The following is a 19,211-nucleotide window of genomic DNA, read 5'->3' on the forward strand; positions in this document are numbered from 1 at the left end:
CGACGGTCAAAAGGTGATTTGGCTGGTCTCAATTAATCAAGTCGAATCTCTCTCCTGACTTGTTCGATTGGGGTTGGGCATTTAACGTTTTTGTGTGCCAAAAGCTCTCTCGAGCTATACCACTTACGCAATCGTCGTCCGCGACACAAACTAACGAATTTTGTTCTTTGTATTTTATTAGTGAGAGAGACTATTTGGCCTGATTATTGGAGACAACTAACACCTGAATGGTGACGTGGTCGACTCAATTGATATGACTCATTTCACTGTCCAAATAGACAGAATGGAAACGGTAATATCATCATTCAGGTCGTGGTCGGTTCTAAAAGTCAGGCCAACTAGCATTTTTGTTTGCTATCATCAAAAAAAAAAAAAAGTAAACGTGCTAGTGGGATTTGGTTGGATGGCAATAATTCACACTTGTCACATTCATAGCAAACCATCATGAATATCCTTGTTCCTATGATGCTTACATTTGCACTTAGCTTTGAGATAGAGATAGAGAGAGGGAAATGAGTCTTTGAAATTTGAAGGAAATGATTATTGATATAGAAGAAGAAGATGAAGAATCACACTACTACTCATCTCCTCCTTCCTTCAAATTCCACTGGGATGTGTTCTTGAGCTTCAGAGGAGAAGACACTCGCAGTAACTTCACTGCTAGTCTCTACAAAGAACTGAAAGAAAATGGTATTCGTACCTTCCTTGACGACGAGGGTTTGGAAAGAGGAGAAGAAATTCATAAGAGTTTATTAAATGCAATTTCCGATTCTGCCACTTCAATCCTTGTGATATCAGTGAATTATGCCGACTCTAGGTGGTGCCTTGAAGAGCTATCCAAGATTTTGGAATGCCGCCGATTTCTAATTCCTGTGTTTTACGGAGTCCACCCTTCAGACGTCCGGGAACTGAATGGCCGCTTTGGAAAAGGTTTCCGAACTCTCCAACAACGTTTCGGGATCGAATCTGACATGGTTATTAGATGGAAGAATTCATTAGAAAAAGTTGGTGGAATTTCCGGTTTGTATTCCAAGGAATTGTGAGTATTATTATACTAGTACTACTTTATTTTCCTTAACCATCTATGATTGATATATAAGTTCCAAAGTTTGATCACTGATTTTATTTGTGTGTACTCAAACTTAGTAAGTAGGCGGAGGCCCGTGGAGCCTTCGCCAGAACAAAACCCTGTGCAATCGACAATATCGGGCCTTGCGGAGCCTTTGTCAGAACAAAATTACCCTGTACAATTGACAATATCGGGGCTCGTGGAGCCTTTGCCAGAACAAAACCCTGTAAAATCGACAATATCGGGGCACGTGGAGCCTTTGCCAGAAACAAAACCCTGTACATTCGACAATATCGGGGCTCGGGAAGCCTTTGCTAGAACAAAACCCTGTGCAATCGACAATATTGGGGCTCGTGGAGCCTTTACCAGAAACAAAACTCTATACCATCTACTATATGGCTAAGTGCTAAAGCTTGGGTGTCACACAAACTGATTGTGATTTTCACTAATTTCTTTCATCAATTAATCTTTGCCCTCTTTCATGCCCACTAATGATCTAACACTTACATTTTGAGGCCCATGAGCATATGATTTTCCTGTTTTTTTTTTTTTTATTAGCAGGGATGAGACACAGTTGATACAACTCTTGGTTAAAAAGATCTTGGCCAGATTAAGTAATACCCCTTTGGGTGTGGCTAAATATCCTGTTGGTATCAGTTCCCGGGTGGAAGAAGTGCTGAAGATCTCGGACCTTATATCTGATAATAATAATAGTGTCCAAATTATTGGAATTCATGGGACGGGTGGAATTGGCAAGACAACACTTGCAAAGGCTGTAATAAGATCGGACCGCAATTTGAACGCCGCATCTTCATTTCAGATATTAGAGAAACTTCAAGAAAAAACAATGGCATAATATCCTTGCAAAACAAACTTATTAATAATCTTTTCCCAAATACTTCTTCAACTGCACTAAAGATTGATAACGGTATCAGTATGATTAGAGAGAGAATTCTTAATAAACGAGTACTTTTTGTTCTAGATGATGTTGATAATGTAAGCCAACTTGATGCATTAGTTGGTAACAGAGACATGTATCTTAAGGGAAGTAGGATCATAATCACAACAAGAGATAGAAATTTGTTGACGGGGAATCTTGTAACTCATATATATGACATGAAAGAGTTAGATGCCGCAGAGTCGCTCCAACTGTTCAGTTATCATGCATTCGGAAGAGATCAACCTAAAGAGGCTTTCAAGCGTCTCAGTGAGCAAGTAGTGTCCATCGCAGGAGGAGTATCTTTGGCTCTAGAAGTACTGGGAACTTTCTTTTATGGTAAGGAAAAAATAAACGAGTGGGCAGATGGGCTGGAAAAGTTAAAACATGTTCATCCAGGTAATCTTCACGAAGTTCTAAAGTTTAGTTTTGAAGCTTTAGATGTACAAGAAAAGTGCATCTTCCTCGATACTGCATGTTTCTTTTCTCGAATGAAAATGAATAGAGAAGATATGGTCGATATATTTAAGGGTTGTGGTTTGAATTCCGAGATGTCTATAACAAATCTTACAACAAGATCTTTCATTAAGTTTGTTCAAAACAATATCGTGTGGATGCATGACCAATTTAGAGACATGGGAAGACAAATTGTTCGTGATGAAAGCCGAGGAAATCTTTGTATGCAAAGTCGATTGTGGGTCCATGATGAAGTGATGGAAATTTTGAAGTACGAAAAGGTAAGGGCCATGCAGTAAGATTCATTCTTTGTACAAGTTATAAGCCAAGCATTTATGACTTAGATTTCAAACTTAACTATATTACCAAGTTTGACATTTCTTATTTCATTCAATATATTTTAACACAATCGTAGCAACACTCTGTTGATTATTTCATCTGTTATCTTTGTGTTCACAAGGACATGTATATCTGATGTTTTTCCTGTGATTTCTTGTAGGGGACAAGGAGAATTCAAGGCATCATCCTCAACGTTGAGAATTGTAGCACAAGGAGAAATGTAAAGGAAAAAGATGTTTATCTTTGCACGAAACAGTTTGCTCCAATGGGTAGTCTGAGATTGCTTCATATCAACCATATCGGCTTAAAGGGGAAATTTAAATTTATCCCCCCTGAGCTGAAATGGCTACAATGGAAAGAATGCTCTTTGAAATATCTTCCTTCTGATTTCTATCTGCCGGAACTTGCTGTCTTAGATTTCACTGGGAGTGAGATTAAAGAACTATGGAGCCAAAAACATGGTGCTATCTACAAGGTAACTTTTAGCTAAGTCATCTCTCGATAGTTATGAACTTTATAACTTTTGCGATTATGTTTGTTTCTAACTTTTATCAGACTTAAATGCTTTTTCAATTACACATAGGTGCCGGAGAAGTTGAAGGTTTTGAATCTCTCTGGTTGCTCTAATCTAACTGAATCCCCTGATTTTTCTGGTCATCGTCATCTAGAGAAGCTTGTCCTTGAACGTTGTACTAGCTTGGTTACGATCAATGAATCAATTGGGGATCTGCAAACACTACTTCTGATGAACCTTAAAGATTGTTCAAGTCTTGTGAAGTTTCCAAGTGATATTTCTGGATTGAGAAATCTTAAAAACCTTATCCTCTCTGGCTGCTCCAAACTCAAAGCATTACCACAAGACCTGAAAAGCATGAGATCGTTAATCAATCTTCTAGCGGATGGAACTGCTATAGAAGAGCTTCCTGATACTATAGGTTACCTTAAGAAGCTTGAAAGGCTTAGTCTAAATGGATGCATGTCACTGCGACACCTACCAAAAAACATTGGTGGACTTGCTTCTCTAACAGAACTTTCTCTTAATGGTTCCAGTTTAGAGGATATACCTGATTCTATTGGATGTTTGGAAAAGCTTGAAATACTGAGCTTGAAGATGTGTGAAGCAATTTCTACACTTCCTGACTCCATCGGCAATCTGAAATTGTTAGTGGAACTGTTCCTTGATGGCACTGCAATAAAAACTCTTCCAGATTCTATTGGTGGGTTATCAAGTCTCAATCGGTTGTCCCTTCGTAGTTGCCGATTTCTTAACCAATTCCCTGCATCCATTAAAAAATTAGCATTTCTGGTTCATCTGCAGTTAGAAAATACACTGATCGAAAACTTACCCAATGAAATCGGAAATTGGAAAATTGGACAAGACATCTGAACATGGCTCTCGATCTGAGTAATGACAATCCAACTGGATAGAGAGATGTCATTCATTGCCTACTGTTTATCCGTGGACCTTCTTGAGTTTGCATCCTTACGCTTATACGGTGGCGGATCATCTGGTAAGGACAATCTTTTATGTTAAAAAAAAATGGATGGTTGGAATCTATGAGGACTCAGTTGAAGAAGATGATGTAACATCGAGTTTAACCATTTTCTTTGAGGTCAGAGTGTAAACGAAGTGCAACAAAAGTTTAAATCAAACCTAACACCAAAGCTAGTTGGACTTCACGAGTTGACAGAAGTATGACAGAATAACTAATTAAGCTTGACTAGATTGATCCTTGAAAATACCTCCACAGCAGAGTTGCCAAAGTCTGTAGGGCAACTGGAATAGCTTGAGATCTTGAATGTGAACAAATGTAAATGACTCCTTAGATTACCAAGTTCCATTGGAAAATTAAAAAATCTGCATCAGTTACAGATGGAGAAAACTGGTGTGACAGAACTAACAGAAGAGTTTGGCATGATTTCAAGCTTAAGGGTGCTGAAAATGGAAAAGCTTCCCAATCTTGAACACCCTCCGGATATTGAAGACCCTACTGCAGAATATCGAGAATTCCTTATGATTTTGAGAAGAGTTTGGCATGATTTCAAGTGTAACTTGACTGTTTTAGATGCTAGAAATGACCCTTCTTCTGTCGCTCTTCCAGCTTCTTTCTCCAACCTCTCCTTGTTATATGATCTGGATCCCCGTCACTGCAAAATATCGAGTATTCCTTATAATTTTGAGAAGTTATCATCGTTAGAGGTTTTGAAACTAGACCACAACTTTTTCAGCAACCTTCCTCCTAGCCTGAGTGACCTTTCACGTCTAGAAACACTTTCCTTAACCAATTGCAATAAGCTAAAATGTCTTCCTCTACTTCCTTCAAGTTTGAGTCTTTTGGATGTTACAAATTGTACTGCACTGGACACTGTATCTGATTTGTCAAAATTAGGAAGTTTACAGGAGCTGCGACTTAAAAATTGCAAGAATGTTACTGATATTCCTGGACTGGAAAAGTTGAATTCCTTGAAAGATTGTACATGAGGGGTTGTAGTTCATGTGCCTCGGCTGTAAAAGGGAAACTTCTCAAGGTACGTTTTTCTTTGGTTTTCATGCTTTGTGGTCTTATCAGTCGTCATAAGTAGAGAATTCTTGTATCTTATCTATTACTTGTTACTACCCTCATAATGGATATGATTAGTTTTTCCTGTACTTTTCACTCTCCTTGGTTTGGTTGCCTTGTCAGTTACACCATCCGGAAAGCTAATGCTAGAGTTGAAGCCATATTTCGATTGAGAACTATTTGTGAAAATTATATATCTGTTTTGTTCAGTTCATTGCTATCTGATATTTCTCTCACCCTCGTTTTGACACTCTAAACCTTAAACGAAGTTTACACACTAGGTGAGAATTTATCTTGTGAGAAGTTACATATATATGATCATTCCTTGTGTTTGTCATGGCATTTGTCCAATTGCAGGTTGCTTTAAAGAAGCTACAGAATTTCAGCATTCCTGGAAGTGAAATTCCAAGCCGGTTGGTTCAAGAAGTTCCCTGTTTATCACATCGCAAAAACTGTGTGATAAAAAATGTAATTATATTTGTCGCCATCTCTCTCTAAGAACAGAACAAGGATAAGTTCAAAACACTCCCCACCATAGTGGACATTAAAGCAAAGATCCTTAGGGAGAACAAGTCAATAGTTACTACAACATTGTATTTGTTGGGAGTTCCTGATTCCGACAAAGATCAAGTTTACTTGTGTAGATTCCTGCACTATACTCCCTTTGTTCATGAACTAAAAGAAGGTGACAAGGTACAGATAGCAATGCGAAACCCACCCCTCTTTCCTGGTCTAAAACTTAAGAAATATGGGATTCACCTGGTCTTCGAGGATGACGATGATATTTATTACGATGACGAACAGTTCGGTAATGGAACTGCACAATCTGTTTCAGCCAAACTGGTGAAGTTCTTCAGATCCTCGGATGGGATAAGCGCAGGTAACCGTGATTCTCATGGCACTGAAAGAAAGACACAACCCCACCAAACAGGTTGAAGCTGGCTGATATGAATCACATGGTGCAAGAAGGTTCCGCAGTGCGTTGCTCTTTTTACCCTTAATTTCTGCTTGTAGCTAATAGCTTATACACAGAAGTACTCGTTGGAACTTGATTTGGTGCTTCTTCTACTGTGCAAGTAGAGGTAGATGGTAATGAGAGAATGGTGGTTCAGTTATCAGCCTTATGATCTATGTTCTTTTAGAGCCTGTGCCAAGTCTCCCATAATAGGGGACTTCGTATGACCTATCTTGACCCTACTTATATACTATTATTATTGTTGAGAATAGTCCCACCTGGGAGAAGAGCTAACTAGAAAATAAAATTTAGGTCTTCTCAACCTACACAACTTTGTTAATGGTGTTCTCTGGTTTTCACCATTATAGCTTGAGCTTCAACCTTGTTCTATCCCTATTCTCGTCATACTTCAATATCTTTTCATCACTGTATTGCACCATTTCATTAGGTTATTAGTGTTCATTGTGAATTTGATCTTAGTTCTCACTTCTCATTGTTATTAGTCTTTTATGGCATTCTTTGTGATATGAACATATCCGTTGGGAGAGTTTGGAGTATTGAGGTCTGGTGGGGGCTTCGAGCCGCTAGACCCTAACGGACAGCCAAACTTCGAACCCGACTGGCCCGAATCGTTGACCTGAACCAGATCAGGCGAGGTCTGGTGGGGGGGTTTTGAGCCCGCTGGACTCTAACGGACAGCTGGCCTTCGGAGAACCCGACTGGCCCGAATTGGTGAAGGAGTTGCCCAAGCCTGCCCTATTCCCACCCGTAGTTGGGAAAGACCCGACTGGACCCGTCCTATTCCCACCCCCCCTAGTTGGGAAAGAATGCGACAGACATTTAAAATGAAAAAAACGAACAATATAAACATGATCATTTTATTCTGTTACAGCTAAAAAGAATATAACGACATTTCTTTAGCAGCTAAAAGACGATAACAAAATAACAGTGACATAGAAATTCAACTTGAAACAAACAAATAGGAAACCCTAACAGACAACTTCTTCTTAACCGTCTAGAATAATACTCTCCACCTACAGAGAGAGAGAGAGAGAGAGAGAGAGAGAGAGAGAGAGAGAGAGAGAGAGAGAGAGAGAGACTTGAAAGATGATGATGATAGGCTTAATCATGTTTTCATTTCTCTTTCAATTTCTTGGTAACAGCAAAGATAGCACCAATAACAGCCACAATAACACCGGATATTATGAACGCCGATTTAACCTTCTGTACTGCTTCTTCCTTCTTCTCTTCTTCTTCTTCCTTTTCCTATCCAATTCATTCAAAACACATACATATTATTTCAACATAAAATTCAAAAGAAACTTTGTTTCTTTTCTAGAACAAAAAAAAACATACATACATACATACCTTGAGCTCTTTTGAAGTAGTCAATTCTGAAGAAACAGAATCCTGTTGCAAACTACTACTATCGGTGTTTAATTCTCCCTCTGCATCTGCCGCCGGAAATGTCAGATCTGGCGTTCCTTCTGTTGTTACTCCTCCTTCCGCTCCTGACATTGTTAATCTCTCTCTAGCTACTACCAGAGAAAGAGAGAGAGAAAGAGAAAGAGAAAGATAGGGTTTTGATGGACAGGAGATGTTTTTGCCTGATAACTCTTTTCCTTCGTGTGTGTGATGATGTGTGGAAGAAGATGAACAAATAGGGATTGTTTAGGCACGTGATTAACACGTGAGTTGCATAGAAAACAGACACGTGTTCTATTACGATAAGGTTCTCCAAACTAGAGTATATTTTTGTCATTATGTCGTCATGACGTTTCACCCCGTGATTTTTTTTTGGCCCCTAGTTTATGACCAACTTCTTTTTTGGCTCCCTGTTTTTCACAAATTCAAAATTAGTCCCCTTGTTCTAACTCCGTCTAAAAACTGTTAGAGGTAATAGTTCTCTTCCAAAAATATCCTTGGATTGGTTAACGTGCACTTTTAAATACACATCCCCCATTCTCTCCAACTTTCTATCTCTATAACTTTCTCTTCTTATTACCCACTATTCCATTCACTCACAAATTATTGCAATCTCTTTCTCCAACACCTCCTGAAACACGTTCTCCATCTCAATCTAATTCAATTTTACTATTCAAATTTTTGGGTAATCGATCAGATTTTGAAAAAAAAATACGAATACAAGATTAGTGTTTCGTTGTAGTCAAAGAAACAACGGAGATCTACCTCCATTTAATCCGGTTATTGTGCATTTGTGCTCTGAGTACTCACTGTAGGTTTTTTTTGTTGTTTAAACTTCAAAACCTTGTTGATGTTTAATTAAAGTTTGATTTTTTGGGGGTTTCTTATTTTGTGCTTCATGATGCTAAATCCTTCATCTTGTAGATAGGTTTAATTAAAGTTTGATATTTTTGGGGGGGGGTTCTTCTACTTTAGAAGGAATTAATCATCTTCATCTTCCAATTTAAATTTAAATTCAGAAACTGTATCTACAAGAAGAAGTTGATCGATTTCAGTATTTAATAGAACTTCAAGAAGGCATAGCGGAGGCTGGGAATTAAGTGATTAATTTGGACCAAATTAGTTTTGAATTCAATTTGGGAGAAATTATTTTGGAAATTCTGGACGAAAATGATTGGGAGTTCAGTGATTCAATAGATCTTCATTAACTGTGTTGGTTCCAGTAACCCAATACCAGTGATTAATTTGTGAACTCAGATTTAAATTCCCCCTCTTTTACAAAGCAGTGTTTGTACCTTCCATCAATGCCTTCTCTTCCCTTTATTATGTTTGCATCATCTCTTTCTCCCTTCTTTATACCTTCACTACTAATCTATTAAACTACACAAAGTCAAAAAGTTGTTTTAACTCACTCAATAACCCCTAGTCTTCCATCAACAAACAGGCAACCCAATTAATATCAAAATGGAATTAGATTAGTCCAAGTACTATCAAAATGAAATCAGAGGCAAGAAAAGTAACAAGAGAAAGAAAGAGAGAAAGATGTCAATATTGGGTTGTAATGAGATGGAGAGAGAGAAGTTCCCTTTTCATGATAAACTCCATTACTATAAAAATAGAACCAGAGAACACAAAACCTAGAGAGAAAAAGAGGAGTTAGAGAGAGAGAATAAAAAGGAAGTTGATTTTGAGGTTGGGGTGATAATGAACTTCTTAAATGGGTTTTATTTCTTGAAAAGGAGTAATGCAGGCTGACCCGCGCGAGGGTATATGTGGAAGAGAACTATTAACTCTAACAGTTTTTAGACGGAGTTAGAGAAAATGGGGTCAATTTTGAATTTACGTAAAATAGGGGACCAAAAAAGAATCTGGTCACAAACTAGGGGGCCAAAAAGAAAATAACTCTTTTTTTTTTTTCAGGTTAAAATTCTACTTCTCCATGTGTGCTTCCAAATGGGCCTTGCTCTTTTTGCTCTTAGTCCCACTTTCTTGGCACTCCCGGTGGGTTTGAGACACAGATAAGGCCTACTTCGAGTATCTTAAGACTTCCTAGTCCATAGTACGTCATCCTAAGTTTTAGCAGTTGTCTATATTATTTTCGCTTTAGTCTCACACAGATACGGGAGTTTGTTTTGGCGAAGACTTCACAAGCTCACCCAAAAAGACTCGACACTTATTAAACTCGAGCATACACCTTTAGACCACGCTACGAACGATCTCGTGAGAAATGTGAGACTATCACAGTCTTCTCAGTTCTCACCCCTCAACGAAGAGTCGCCTTCGACTTTGATATCACTTGCTCCAAACTTTAGAAGTCGATATTGTCCCTTCTTTAGACACTAAATACAGGTATGAGGTTTTGTTCTCAGTGGTCCCACCCAAAAGGTCTCGACACTTACTAAATTTGGGCATACACCTTTAGGGCGCTAAAACATATGGAAGTTGATTTATTGCCTACAGACACACTTCTCATTTTATATCTCAGTAGCATCCAGTGACATTTTGATTTAGTGTTCCGTCTTCCTTTAAAATCTACGATAGAGATTGGCCGGTAGTGTTTAAAGAGGAGAGTAAAATATCTATAGATTGGTGTTTAAAGATGATTTAGGGATCAAAAACTAAATTTTACAGAGAATGCACAAAAGAGATATTTTAAAATAAAAAAACACACTAATTTTCTTATTCTACAGACAGACATCGAACAGTCCGATATATCATACGATTGTTGCCGTTGTTGCTTTGGAAATTTGAACAGTTCAATATATATAAAAACAAGACCAAGACGGATTTACACCTTTTGCAAGAGACGTGCTTGAACATCATAAACAAAACGAAACAGAAGTAAATTTTGAACGTAGAACATTACCAGTTTACAACCAAATACTGCCTAAAATGAAAAAATTAGAAGAGTTAATGTGAGGAGTCCTGTTCTTACTGAAATGAACCCAATTTCTTTATGGGCACTACCAGTAGCTGAATTACGACGATGATTATTCGAAGTTGTGCCTATAGGGATAATGCCCGTTCGAAAGCCTCTTAAACCACCACTGCCTCGAACACTGCGTCTATACATCGACGTGACTTTGTCTCGGCTATCATTACATAACTTTTCATTCAGTATCATGTCATGGTTCAGATCTTTTCCCTCCATATCAGCTACAAAAACTGTGTTTGAGACCAAAATATGATTTTTACTGTTTTGAAGAATTTATAAAATAACAATCATAAGTTCCAACGTGTTTAACACCCAAATTGAAAATTATTGGGGGAGGAAAAAATGATCTGAAATAGATAACGACCCGATTTTGTGGCCGACCACGTACCAAAAGGTGACGACTGACGATGGTTAGCCCCAAATGATCAGGTTGTTTCTCTCTCTTCATGGTCTGACCGAATGTGCGGGCAACGTCACTTCCCGTCCCGTAGTCAGCCCCAAAAAATGGGACCAATTAGCAATTTTGAAAAATGAAAGAGGTAGACCGAGAGACAAAGATACCTGAAGAAAGCAAGTGTTTGTGGAAAGCAAGATCAGAGGTGGATGCAGATAAATGGAAAATGGAAGCTAACAGAAGGAGATGAAATGCTCCCATAATCATGTTTCTTCTTCCCATTGATTTCTCCCTAAATTTTCTTACTATACTCTAGTCTTGAACAGAACCACAAGTCTCTCTCTCTAGCTATCTCTAAATATTTGCAACCAAATCCTTATAGAAACACAAGCTTCAAGTCATTCCCTCTACTTGAATGAAACTCAAAATTAGATATAAATAGAGAGTTAGGAATTGAGTTCTATCCCACTTGGGCAATTTGAATCTGGATAGGAGAGTTCTGGGCAGGTAGGAAGTCAAGTGTTAAGTTATTTCCCAGCTCACCCTTTGAAATACCCTTCTCCAATTGGTAGGAGACTACACTTCAAGACACGCCTAACCTTTAAGAAAGTGGTTGTCCAAGTGGAAATTTATGCACACCATTGAAGTAGGTTTATTAGATTAATAGATTCCTATCTCCGTCGACACTTGGTTGTTTAAGTGGTTGAAAATATTGACGTAAACTCCAAAGAGGTGGAATCCATGGTTATTAAATTTAAGTTATAAATTTATGCACACAATTGAAGTCTCAAGTTCGATACCCAAATAGGTGGAATCCATAGTTATTAAATTTGAGTTATAAAACGTATAAATAATACTTAAGTTTGTCGGGTTTTAGACCGTTTATTTCGTCGGACTTTAGGCCAATACGTAGTTTAGTTAGACTTTAGGTCGGTTTTTTTCAAGGTGTGTTTTTATGAGTATTATATTATTTTTGTTTATACGTGACATTTCTATAAAATCAATAACTTTCTTACCTTCAAATCATTATTCTTTTTATTAAAACATTTCATCTATTCATTGATATAACAGTGAGTTACATTGATATTATGATCGGGGGAGTGGAGGTCGAAAAGGAATGTTAATTCCATTTTTCCTAGAGCTAGTTGCAAGTTTATGAGTTTTGCCGTTACATTTTATATTTACTTACAAAAAAACGAATTTGGTGGACTAATCACTAGAGAAGAAGAAAATGGAAGTCCTCTTCAAAAGACTAGTTGTAGTTTCTTCATTCAATCATTCTGTCACTTCCATTCTCAGAAGTTATTATCATCATTCTTCTTCACCCACAAATACTCCTCCTACCCAATTCCAAGGTTCAGTAATAGATAAGTCTGGGAGCATTAAGAATAATGCTCTGGTTTACTTTGATAAATTGGTTTACACTGAACCAGTTCCATCTACTTATACCTTTAATCAACTATTGAGTTCAGTTGCCAAATCTAGATCCTATTCTGATGTGTTTACCATGTTTAAAAAGATGATTTTGTTGGGAATCCATATTGATTTGTTCACATTTAGTATTTTGATTAATTGTTGTTGTCAATTAGGTCAAATGAAATATGCATTTTGTGTTCTTGGAAAATGTTTAAAGAGTGGTTATGAGCCTAATTTGATCACTTTCAGTACACTTGTTAAAGGATTGTGTCTGCAGAAAAAGATTGATGATGCCCTTCAAGTGTTTGATAAAATGACTGACTCTGGGATTCAACCCAATATTGTTACATGTGGAACTCTAATAACTGGACTTTGTAGAGTTGGTGAAGTGGGTCTTGCTATTGAGTTCCAAACCAAGATGGTAAAGATATGGAATTTGTCTCCTAATGTTGTTACATACAGTGTGATAATAGATGCTCTTTGCAAATCAAGCCAATTCAATGAGGCCGTTAAACTTTTTGACGAGATGTCTACTCGAGGAATTATGGCCAATGTGGTGACTTATAGTTCACTAATCCATGGTCTTTGCCAATGTGGACAGTTAAGTGGAGCAGTTAAACTCTTTGAAGAAATGTCTACTCGAGGAATTACGGCGAATGTGGTGACTTATAGTTCACTAATCCATGGTCTTTGCCAATGTGGGCAATGGAAGAAAACAACAAAATACTTCGACCAAATGGTGGAACATGGGATATCGCCCAACGTAGTGACATTCAATATCTTAGCAAATTCCATCTGCAAAGAGGGGATGATGAAAGATGCTTGGGAGTTATTTCAATTAATGGCGAAATTAGGAGTAGAACCTGATTTAGTTACATATAGCACGATGATTAATGGGTTTTGTTTGACAGGTCAACTGGAGGAGGCAGTGAAATTGTTCGATTCAATGGTAGATAAAGGATTGGAGCCCGATGAGATCACGTACAGAACTTTGATAGATGGTCACTGTAAAAGTTGCAAGTTGGATGGAGCTATGCAGCTTTTAGAGAAAATGAAACAAAATGGATGTAAACCCACTGAACACACATAGTAATAAACTAATATCTAGACATGGCCAGGGTGGAAGATTTGGAACTGCAAAGAAGCTGTTTATTGAGATTTGCTCATTGTTTAATGGCCTCGGTAAGAACAGAGATATAGACACGACAATGGAGATATTTCAGGTAATGGAGGGTAGTTGCTCTGAAGTTAGTATTTGAAATTTATAATACGCTAAATGATGGGTTGGTCAAGGCGGAAAATATGAAAAAGCAATAAAGTTATATGATAAAATTTCAAACAAAGGATTAGTACCTAAAAATTGTAACATATAATACAATGGTTGATTGCCATTGCAATCACGGGATGTCTGCGAGGTTTAAAAATTGATCGGTTAAATGGAAGGGAAGGGTTGCTTACCCAATTGCATCACGTACAATACCATCATTCTGTGTTTGCTAAAGAAGTGTAAGGTTGATGAGGCAATGCAAATGCTTTAGAAGATGCATGAAAGAGGTTTTGCAATTAAACGTGTTTATTAATCGAAAGACACAGCAAATCTAGAACAGCTACAAGGCCTCTCTGAGCTCCCTCTCTTTTTCTTTCATCAAGTGTTTTAAACTTTTTACTTATTGTTGTAGTTGGTGCAATTTGTTCAATGATTTGGGCTCTGGAGCCGATCTAGCAACATCCAGGTTTCTTCTTTTCCTTTGCACTCTTCTCTGCTGATCTTCATAGCTAATGGCTACCAAAATGTGGTTTATTTGGAAAATTTGCTCTGATTTCTAATTGAACAAAATAAGTTCTCATACCACTACTGTTGTACTATTTTCAAAAGTGTCTTTCCCAGTCTACCTAACTGGCTAGTTCGGCTCTTGAAGATCAAAGGATGACACGCATCTTTCATACCTGTTGCGAATAAGTTGATAATTTGTAGTGTTTGTGTCGTACTTTGTGGTTGTTCGTCGGCTACTTTTCCCCATATACCTTCACAAGTAGAATATCAGAGAGGCTATTTTCCAGATATGCAGGCTGACTTGGTTTGGTTGTTGATTTTTGTTTCATGTCTAATTTCCAGTCATCAAGTAATCTTCTTCTTAGCATCTTTACTGACCCGCAGACTTGATTTCATTGTTCTCAAAGGAAGAAATCAAATCGAAACATTCTAAGAGGTCCTTCGCTACTTTGTCATGCTGAATTTGTGGCTTCATATCTATCTAGCTACGGACCTCGTTATGATATTAAATTGCTACTAAATTAATTTATTTTAGCTTGCTTTCAGAAATACGTGGACTATGTTGTTTTTGAGATTCACAATAACGTTAGAGATATTGTGCTTGCTTTTACGCAGTTTTCAAGTGTGTCTGTCTATTATGGCATAGCTGAAATTTTATAAACTTGTTAAGAGTTTTCGGCTAATGGATGAGTATTATTACAATGACAACTACAGATAAAGTTGGTCATTGGATTGTACCTCTTGCTTATTCTATGAGTTGGGGTTGACGAAAGTAGAGATTCATCTTTGAAAATCTTTCTAGTTCAGAGAAATGAAGAAATTGTGACATTTAATTGTTTTATTTGACATTTAATTCTTGTTTGTTAGGGTTTAAAGAATGAAGGTTCATGGTAACTAGTTAGCTAATTTCAGAGTTTAATTTCAATGTCTATTATCATCAGCATAACAAAGATTATGCTCGTTAAGTGTCTTAAATATAGGCCAATTTCAAACTCCAAGTGGGGTGGGGGGTGTGGGGGGGGGGGGGGGGGGGGGGGGGGGGGCATATTTGGGAAATCTTTGCAAGATATAGAGCGAAAATCATCTTGTCATTTTGTTTATTGTGGAGCATGTTTTACAAATGAAACGAACTACTAATCAATAGTGTGATTGGTAATCTGTTTCCTTCATTATTAGGTTTCTTGTGTTAGGCTTTAACATCTTAAACATATAAAAAAACACTTGAAGAAAAAAAAATTACCGAACAGAAGAGTGCTCCCGAGCAAAAACAGAAATTTGTTTAGTAAAACCTCTCTTTCTTTTTAATTCTTCTTTTTTTTTGTAGTGGAAATAGAAAATGGTTGTTTAGGTCTAAAAAATTATTATAATAACTAAAAAAGCCTAAACTTTTTTCTATTAGGTAGAAGTTACCACAATATTATGTGTAATAATAGGTGAAGTTTAAAATAATATTGATAATTATTATTAAGGTCATTTTTTTTCTTTATCATTCCCACAATACCCTTACTTAATAAAACTCTCCCTCTCTCTCTCTAAAAACACATTTAGGTTTTTTTTCTTTCTTCTACTCGTTCTTCTTCTTATACCCGTTCTTCTTCTTCTTCAAATCATCTTATTCTTCTTCGAATCATCTTCTTCTTCTTAGAATCATCTTCTTCTTCTTAGAATCATCTTCTTCTTGACTCGACCTAAGTTTGAGGTTCCTGTTCTTCATCTTCTTCATCCAAAGATGATGAGTTTGATGTTCCATATGGTGGTCCTCTTGGATCAAACTATGGTAGTAAGAAGAAGAGAAATTTGATAATTATAATTGTAGCTGGTGTTTTGGGTGTTGTTGTTTCATTGTTGTTAGGGTTTGCTATTTGGTGGTGGTTCTTCTTAAGAACTGGTCAATTTGATAATCAATTAGAACAAGGGCATCAATCAATTCTCACTTTGCTTTCTTTATATAAGTCAATCTTTATACCTCCAAATCTCTTACTTGCTTTCACACAGACTCTTCCTACTTTCATAATGTGATCAATATATGAACCAAGCCAACAGATATACGAGAGATATTTTACCCAATTCAAGGTATGAACTATGAAGCCTCAAAAGTGAAAACAACTCAGTTTGCATTGTCGCACATGCAAACACATGTTTGCATTGTCGCACATGCAAACACATGTTTGCAAAATCGCAAATGCAAACACTTGTTTGCAATATCGCAAATGCAAACACTTGTTTGCAAACGTTTGTTTGCAGAACAGATTGCTACAAACAGTTGTTTGCATAACAGATTGTGCAAACACGTGTTTGCAGAAAAACGTAAGCGAAAAAACACCGTATTTTTCTGGTTTTTTTTTTTGAAAAAAAAAGTATTGAAAGTGGATCTTGTTAGAAAGCTAATGAAAAATCATTTCTAAATACATAAATTTTATTGAAATCCGACATCTCAAACAAAAGTTATATCGATTTAAAGTTTAAAGAAAAATAAAAGAATTTAGTTACACAAAAAGACAAAAAAGGATAATTTAGTCTTTGTATACTTTTTGACCTGAATAATAATTTTCAAATGTTTTGTGCTTTTCTACTCATTTTCAATATTATATTGACCTTTCTAGTTATTACCCCGATCAGTGATAAGTGAGTGGAAACCGTTATAGAGAGAGAGAGATTTAGTAGTTAAATAGGAACCCTAGTTGGTGGATATTTTATTAGTTATGCAAGTTGGAAGACATTCTATTAAACCGGTCAATTTAATTTCGTCTTGTTGTGGGCTAAACCAATGCAAATACTTACGTGGGATAAATCCTGAGTGTGAAGGATTCAAAATTAGAAAGTTTCAAAATTAGAAAAGGGCCACGTGAGAAGAAGATTTTAAGGGTTTCAAAATTAGAAAGTTTCTAATTTTGCGCGGCCCTTAATTTAAGGGATTAGAAACTCCCATTGGGAAGTTGGAATATTACTATTTTAGAAACTCCTACTCTATAAATACAATATTCATGTTCTCTATGTTTGTTTCACAAGACTACTACTAGTTAGAGAGAAATACAAAGGAGGTTTTCACATGGAGAAAGAGAAACTATTTGATCTTTGTAGTATTTTGGCTACAGAGGATTTCCAATTTGCAGATTTTTATTGATGAAATGCAATGAGATAATCTATTTGATCTCTCAATCCTATTGTATTTCATCAATAACAATTTGCAAATTGGAAGTAACGGATGAAGATTGTTCTCATATTGAAAAGCTAATTTTATGGAAGGTAAGGAAATTAAGATTTACATTTTGGATCATTCAAGATAGATAGGGTTAATAGGTCTATTTTTTTTTATCTTTCTATTGTGAATTTTTTTTTTGAATTGAATTGAACTATTGTGAATTTATTGTCTTTCTTTTATATAGTACTACTTTTTAGAGGTTTCTTTAGAGGTCTAAAACCATAGCTAACATGTTCATTGGGTTTTAACATGTTCAGATATTGTTTAGAGAATATAGTTACATAAATTTCAATATTGTTTTGTTTTTGTCTGACTCGCTAAATAATGTGTAGTAGGACTTTATTTTACTTCTTTGATCAATTAACATAGGGCTAAATAATAGGTCTATTTTTTTTTCTTCTGTTGTGAATTTGTGTTTCTTTTATAATTACATAGAACAAGTGGTATGTTTTTCTTTTCTTTTATAATTACAGAAAATTGGTGTTTCTTTGAATTGAATTAAAAACGGTTTATTTATGAAATTGATCATGGTTCACAAATTTTTAGTATTTTGATAATATAGTTGAAGAGTTATTGGGTTATGATTTTGTTATGGGAAATGATAGAGTGCCCAGCAATTTTGCCCATTAAATTGCCCAACTTTCCTTATTTAGAAATAAAAGCGGTCCCCACCGTAGTCAAACTTTGAAAAACCCTTGTCTTTTAGTGATTCCACATCAGCTGGGCAATTTAATGGGCTAAAAACTGGGCACTCTAGCATCTCCCGTTTGTTATTGCTAAATATGGTGTTTGAATTAGGGCTCTAATTACTGAAATTGATAGCTATTCCTAAATAAGGGCGAGAATCAAATTTTGAATTTCTAGTTTAGAATAATTTATGAACCTGGAGATTTACTCACAATAAACACGGAATTTGAACGATTACTTTCAAGTATGTTTTAGGTGTGATTATGATAAAAAAAATATCATCTTCTATTATGGGTTACGAAACCTTTATTTCTTAATGCATCAAGGGTAGGTGATTATGATTAAAAATATATAATTAGGGTTTTAATCAGACGTATATTTAAAAATATCAATTTGTTGAGTTTTAATATGTTCCATATGCTCAATCATTATTTATAACTTTTATTTTTAACCAAGGAGGTTTAATTCAGCATGACTTATGAACTATTCTCTTTCGGAATTTAAAGGGTTTGGTGTTTTCGTGTTCGAATTTTTCTGTTTGGCATGGAGGATATCAATCATGGAGATTGAGTATCCACAAGCAAGCAGTGTACCCAACACAAAAGGCGATTCCGATGGATCGGAACAAATTTCAGTTCTTATGTATAATAATCTCTTCGATTCTTTCGAGTTCGTTAGGTTCTAATGTTTGCAATCAAAATTTGAGAAAACCCGCCCTTGTCTTGCTTAATTCTTTTTTGAACTTGGTTCATTGACATTTTAGGAGTCATTATTTACTAGAGTTCTCACTGTTAGCCATTTCCGTCCTGATTTTGTAAACAACAACAACCCATTTTTCTTCGTTTTTTAGGATGATTTTGTAGTATTACATTGATGATTATATGTATGTAGGCAGGAGGAGATCCCAACAATGGATGATGGAGAGAAAGCAAATAACAATTCTTATATTGTGATAAAAGTTATGTTCTTTGCAAGAGCTCGAGATCTTACTGGCTTGACCGATGTGATACTACAAGTCCCATCTGGTAGTACATCTCAAGATTGTCTAACTAAAATCTTCG

At 36.3% G+C, this 19,211-nt stretch overlaps 2 protein-coding genes and 2 long non-coding RNA genes across 4 annotated transcripts; 2 read left to right on the top strand and 2 right to left on the bottom strand.

Moving 5' to 3' along the window:
* The first annotated feature begins 499 nt into the window (after window positions 1-499).
* LOC147541400 (disease resistance protein Roq1-like) lies at window positions 500-6,803 on the top strand. The gene is given in 6 exon segments (XM_086673140.1): window positions 500-1,039; window positions 1,631-1,842; window positions 1,845-2,743; window positions 2,962-3,276; window positions 3,385-5,330; window positions 5,720-6,803. Coding segments are annotated over 5 exon segments (2,733 nt in total). The 5' UTR covers window positions 500-536; the 3' UTR covers window positions 4,189-5,330; window positions 5,720-6,803.
* A 377-nt stretch (window positions 6,804-7,180) lies between these two features.
* LOC147541401 (uncharacterized) lies at window positions 7,181-7,955 on the bottom strand. Its single transcript, XR_015239711.1, has 2 exons — window positions 7,686-7,955; window positions 7,181-7,583 (listed from the first exon to the last, which is right to left on the bottom strand). It is a non-coding gene; the product is annotated as an uncharacterized LOC147541401 (long non-coding RNA).
* A 2,437-nt stretch (window positions 7,956-10,392) lies between these two features.
* Window positions 10,393-11,667, bottom strand: LOC147541402 (uncharacterized). Its single transcript, XR_015223999.1, has 2 exons — window positions 11,239-11,667; window positions 10,393-10,907 (listed from the first exon to the last, which is right to left on the bottom strand). It is a non-coding gene; the product is annotated as an uncharacterized LOC147541402 (long non-coding RNA).
* Window positions 11,668-12,220: 553 nt separating this feature from the next.
* On the top strand, window positions 12,221-15,100 carry LOC147541403 (uncharacterized). The gene has a single exon (XM_086635156.1). It carries the CDS (start codon window positions 12,303-12,305, stop codon window positions 13,575-13,577), a length of 1,275 nt encoding a protein of 424 aa, XP_086491282.1. The 5' UTR covers window positions 12,221-12,302; the 3' UTR covers window positions 13,578-15,100.
* Window positions 15,101-19,211: the final 4,111 nt, after the last annotated feature.

This window comes from Eschscholzia californica, unplaced genomic scaffold, assembly GCF_041429995.1.
Source record: "Eschscholzia californica isolate CP2 unplaced genomic scaffold, dmEscCali1.0.p SCAF_4, whole genome shotgun sequence".
In the NCBI taxonomy this organism is placed as follows: domain Eukaryota; kingdom Viridiplantae; phylum Streptophyta; class Magnoliopsida; order Ranunculales; family Papaveraceae; genus Eschscholzia; species Eschscholzia californica.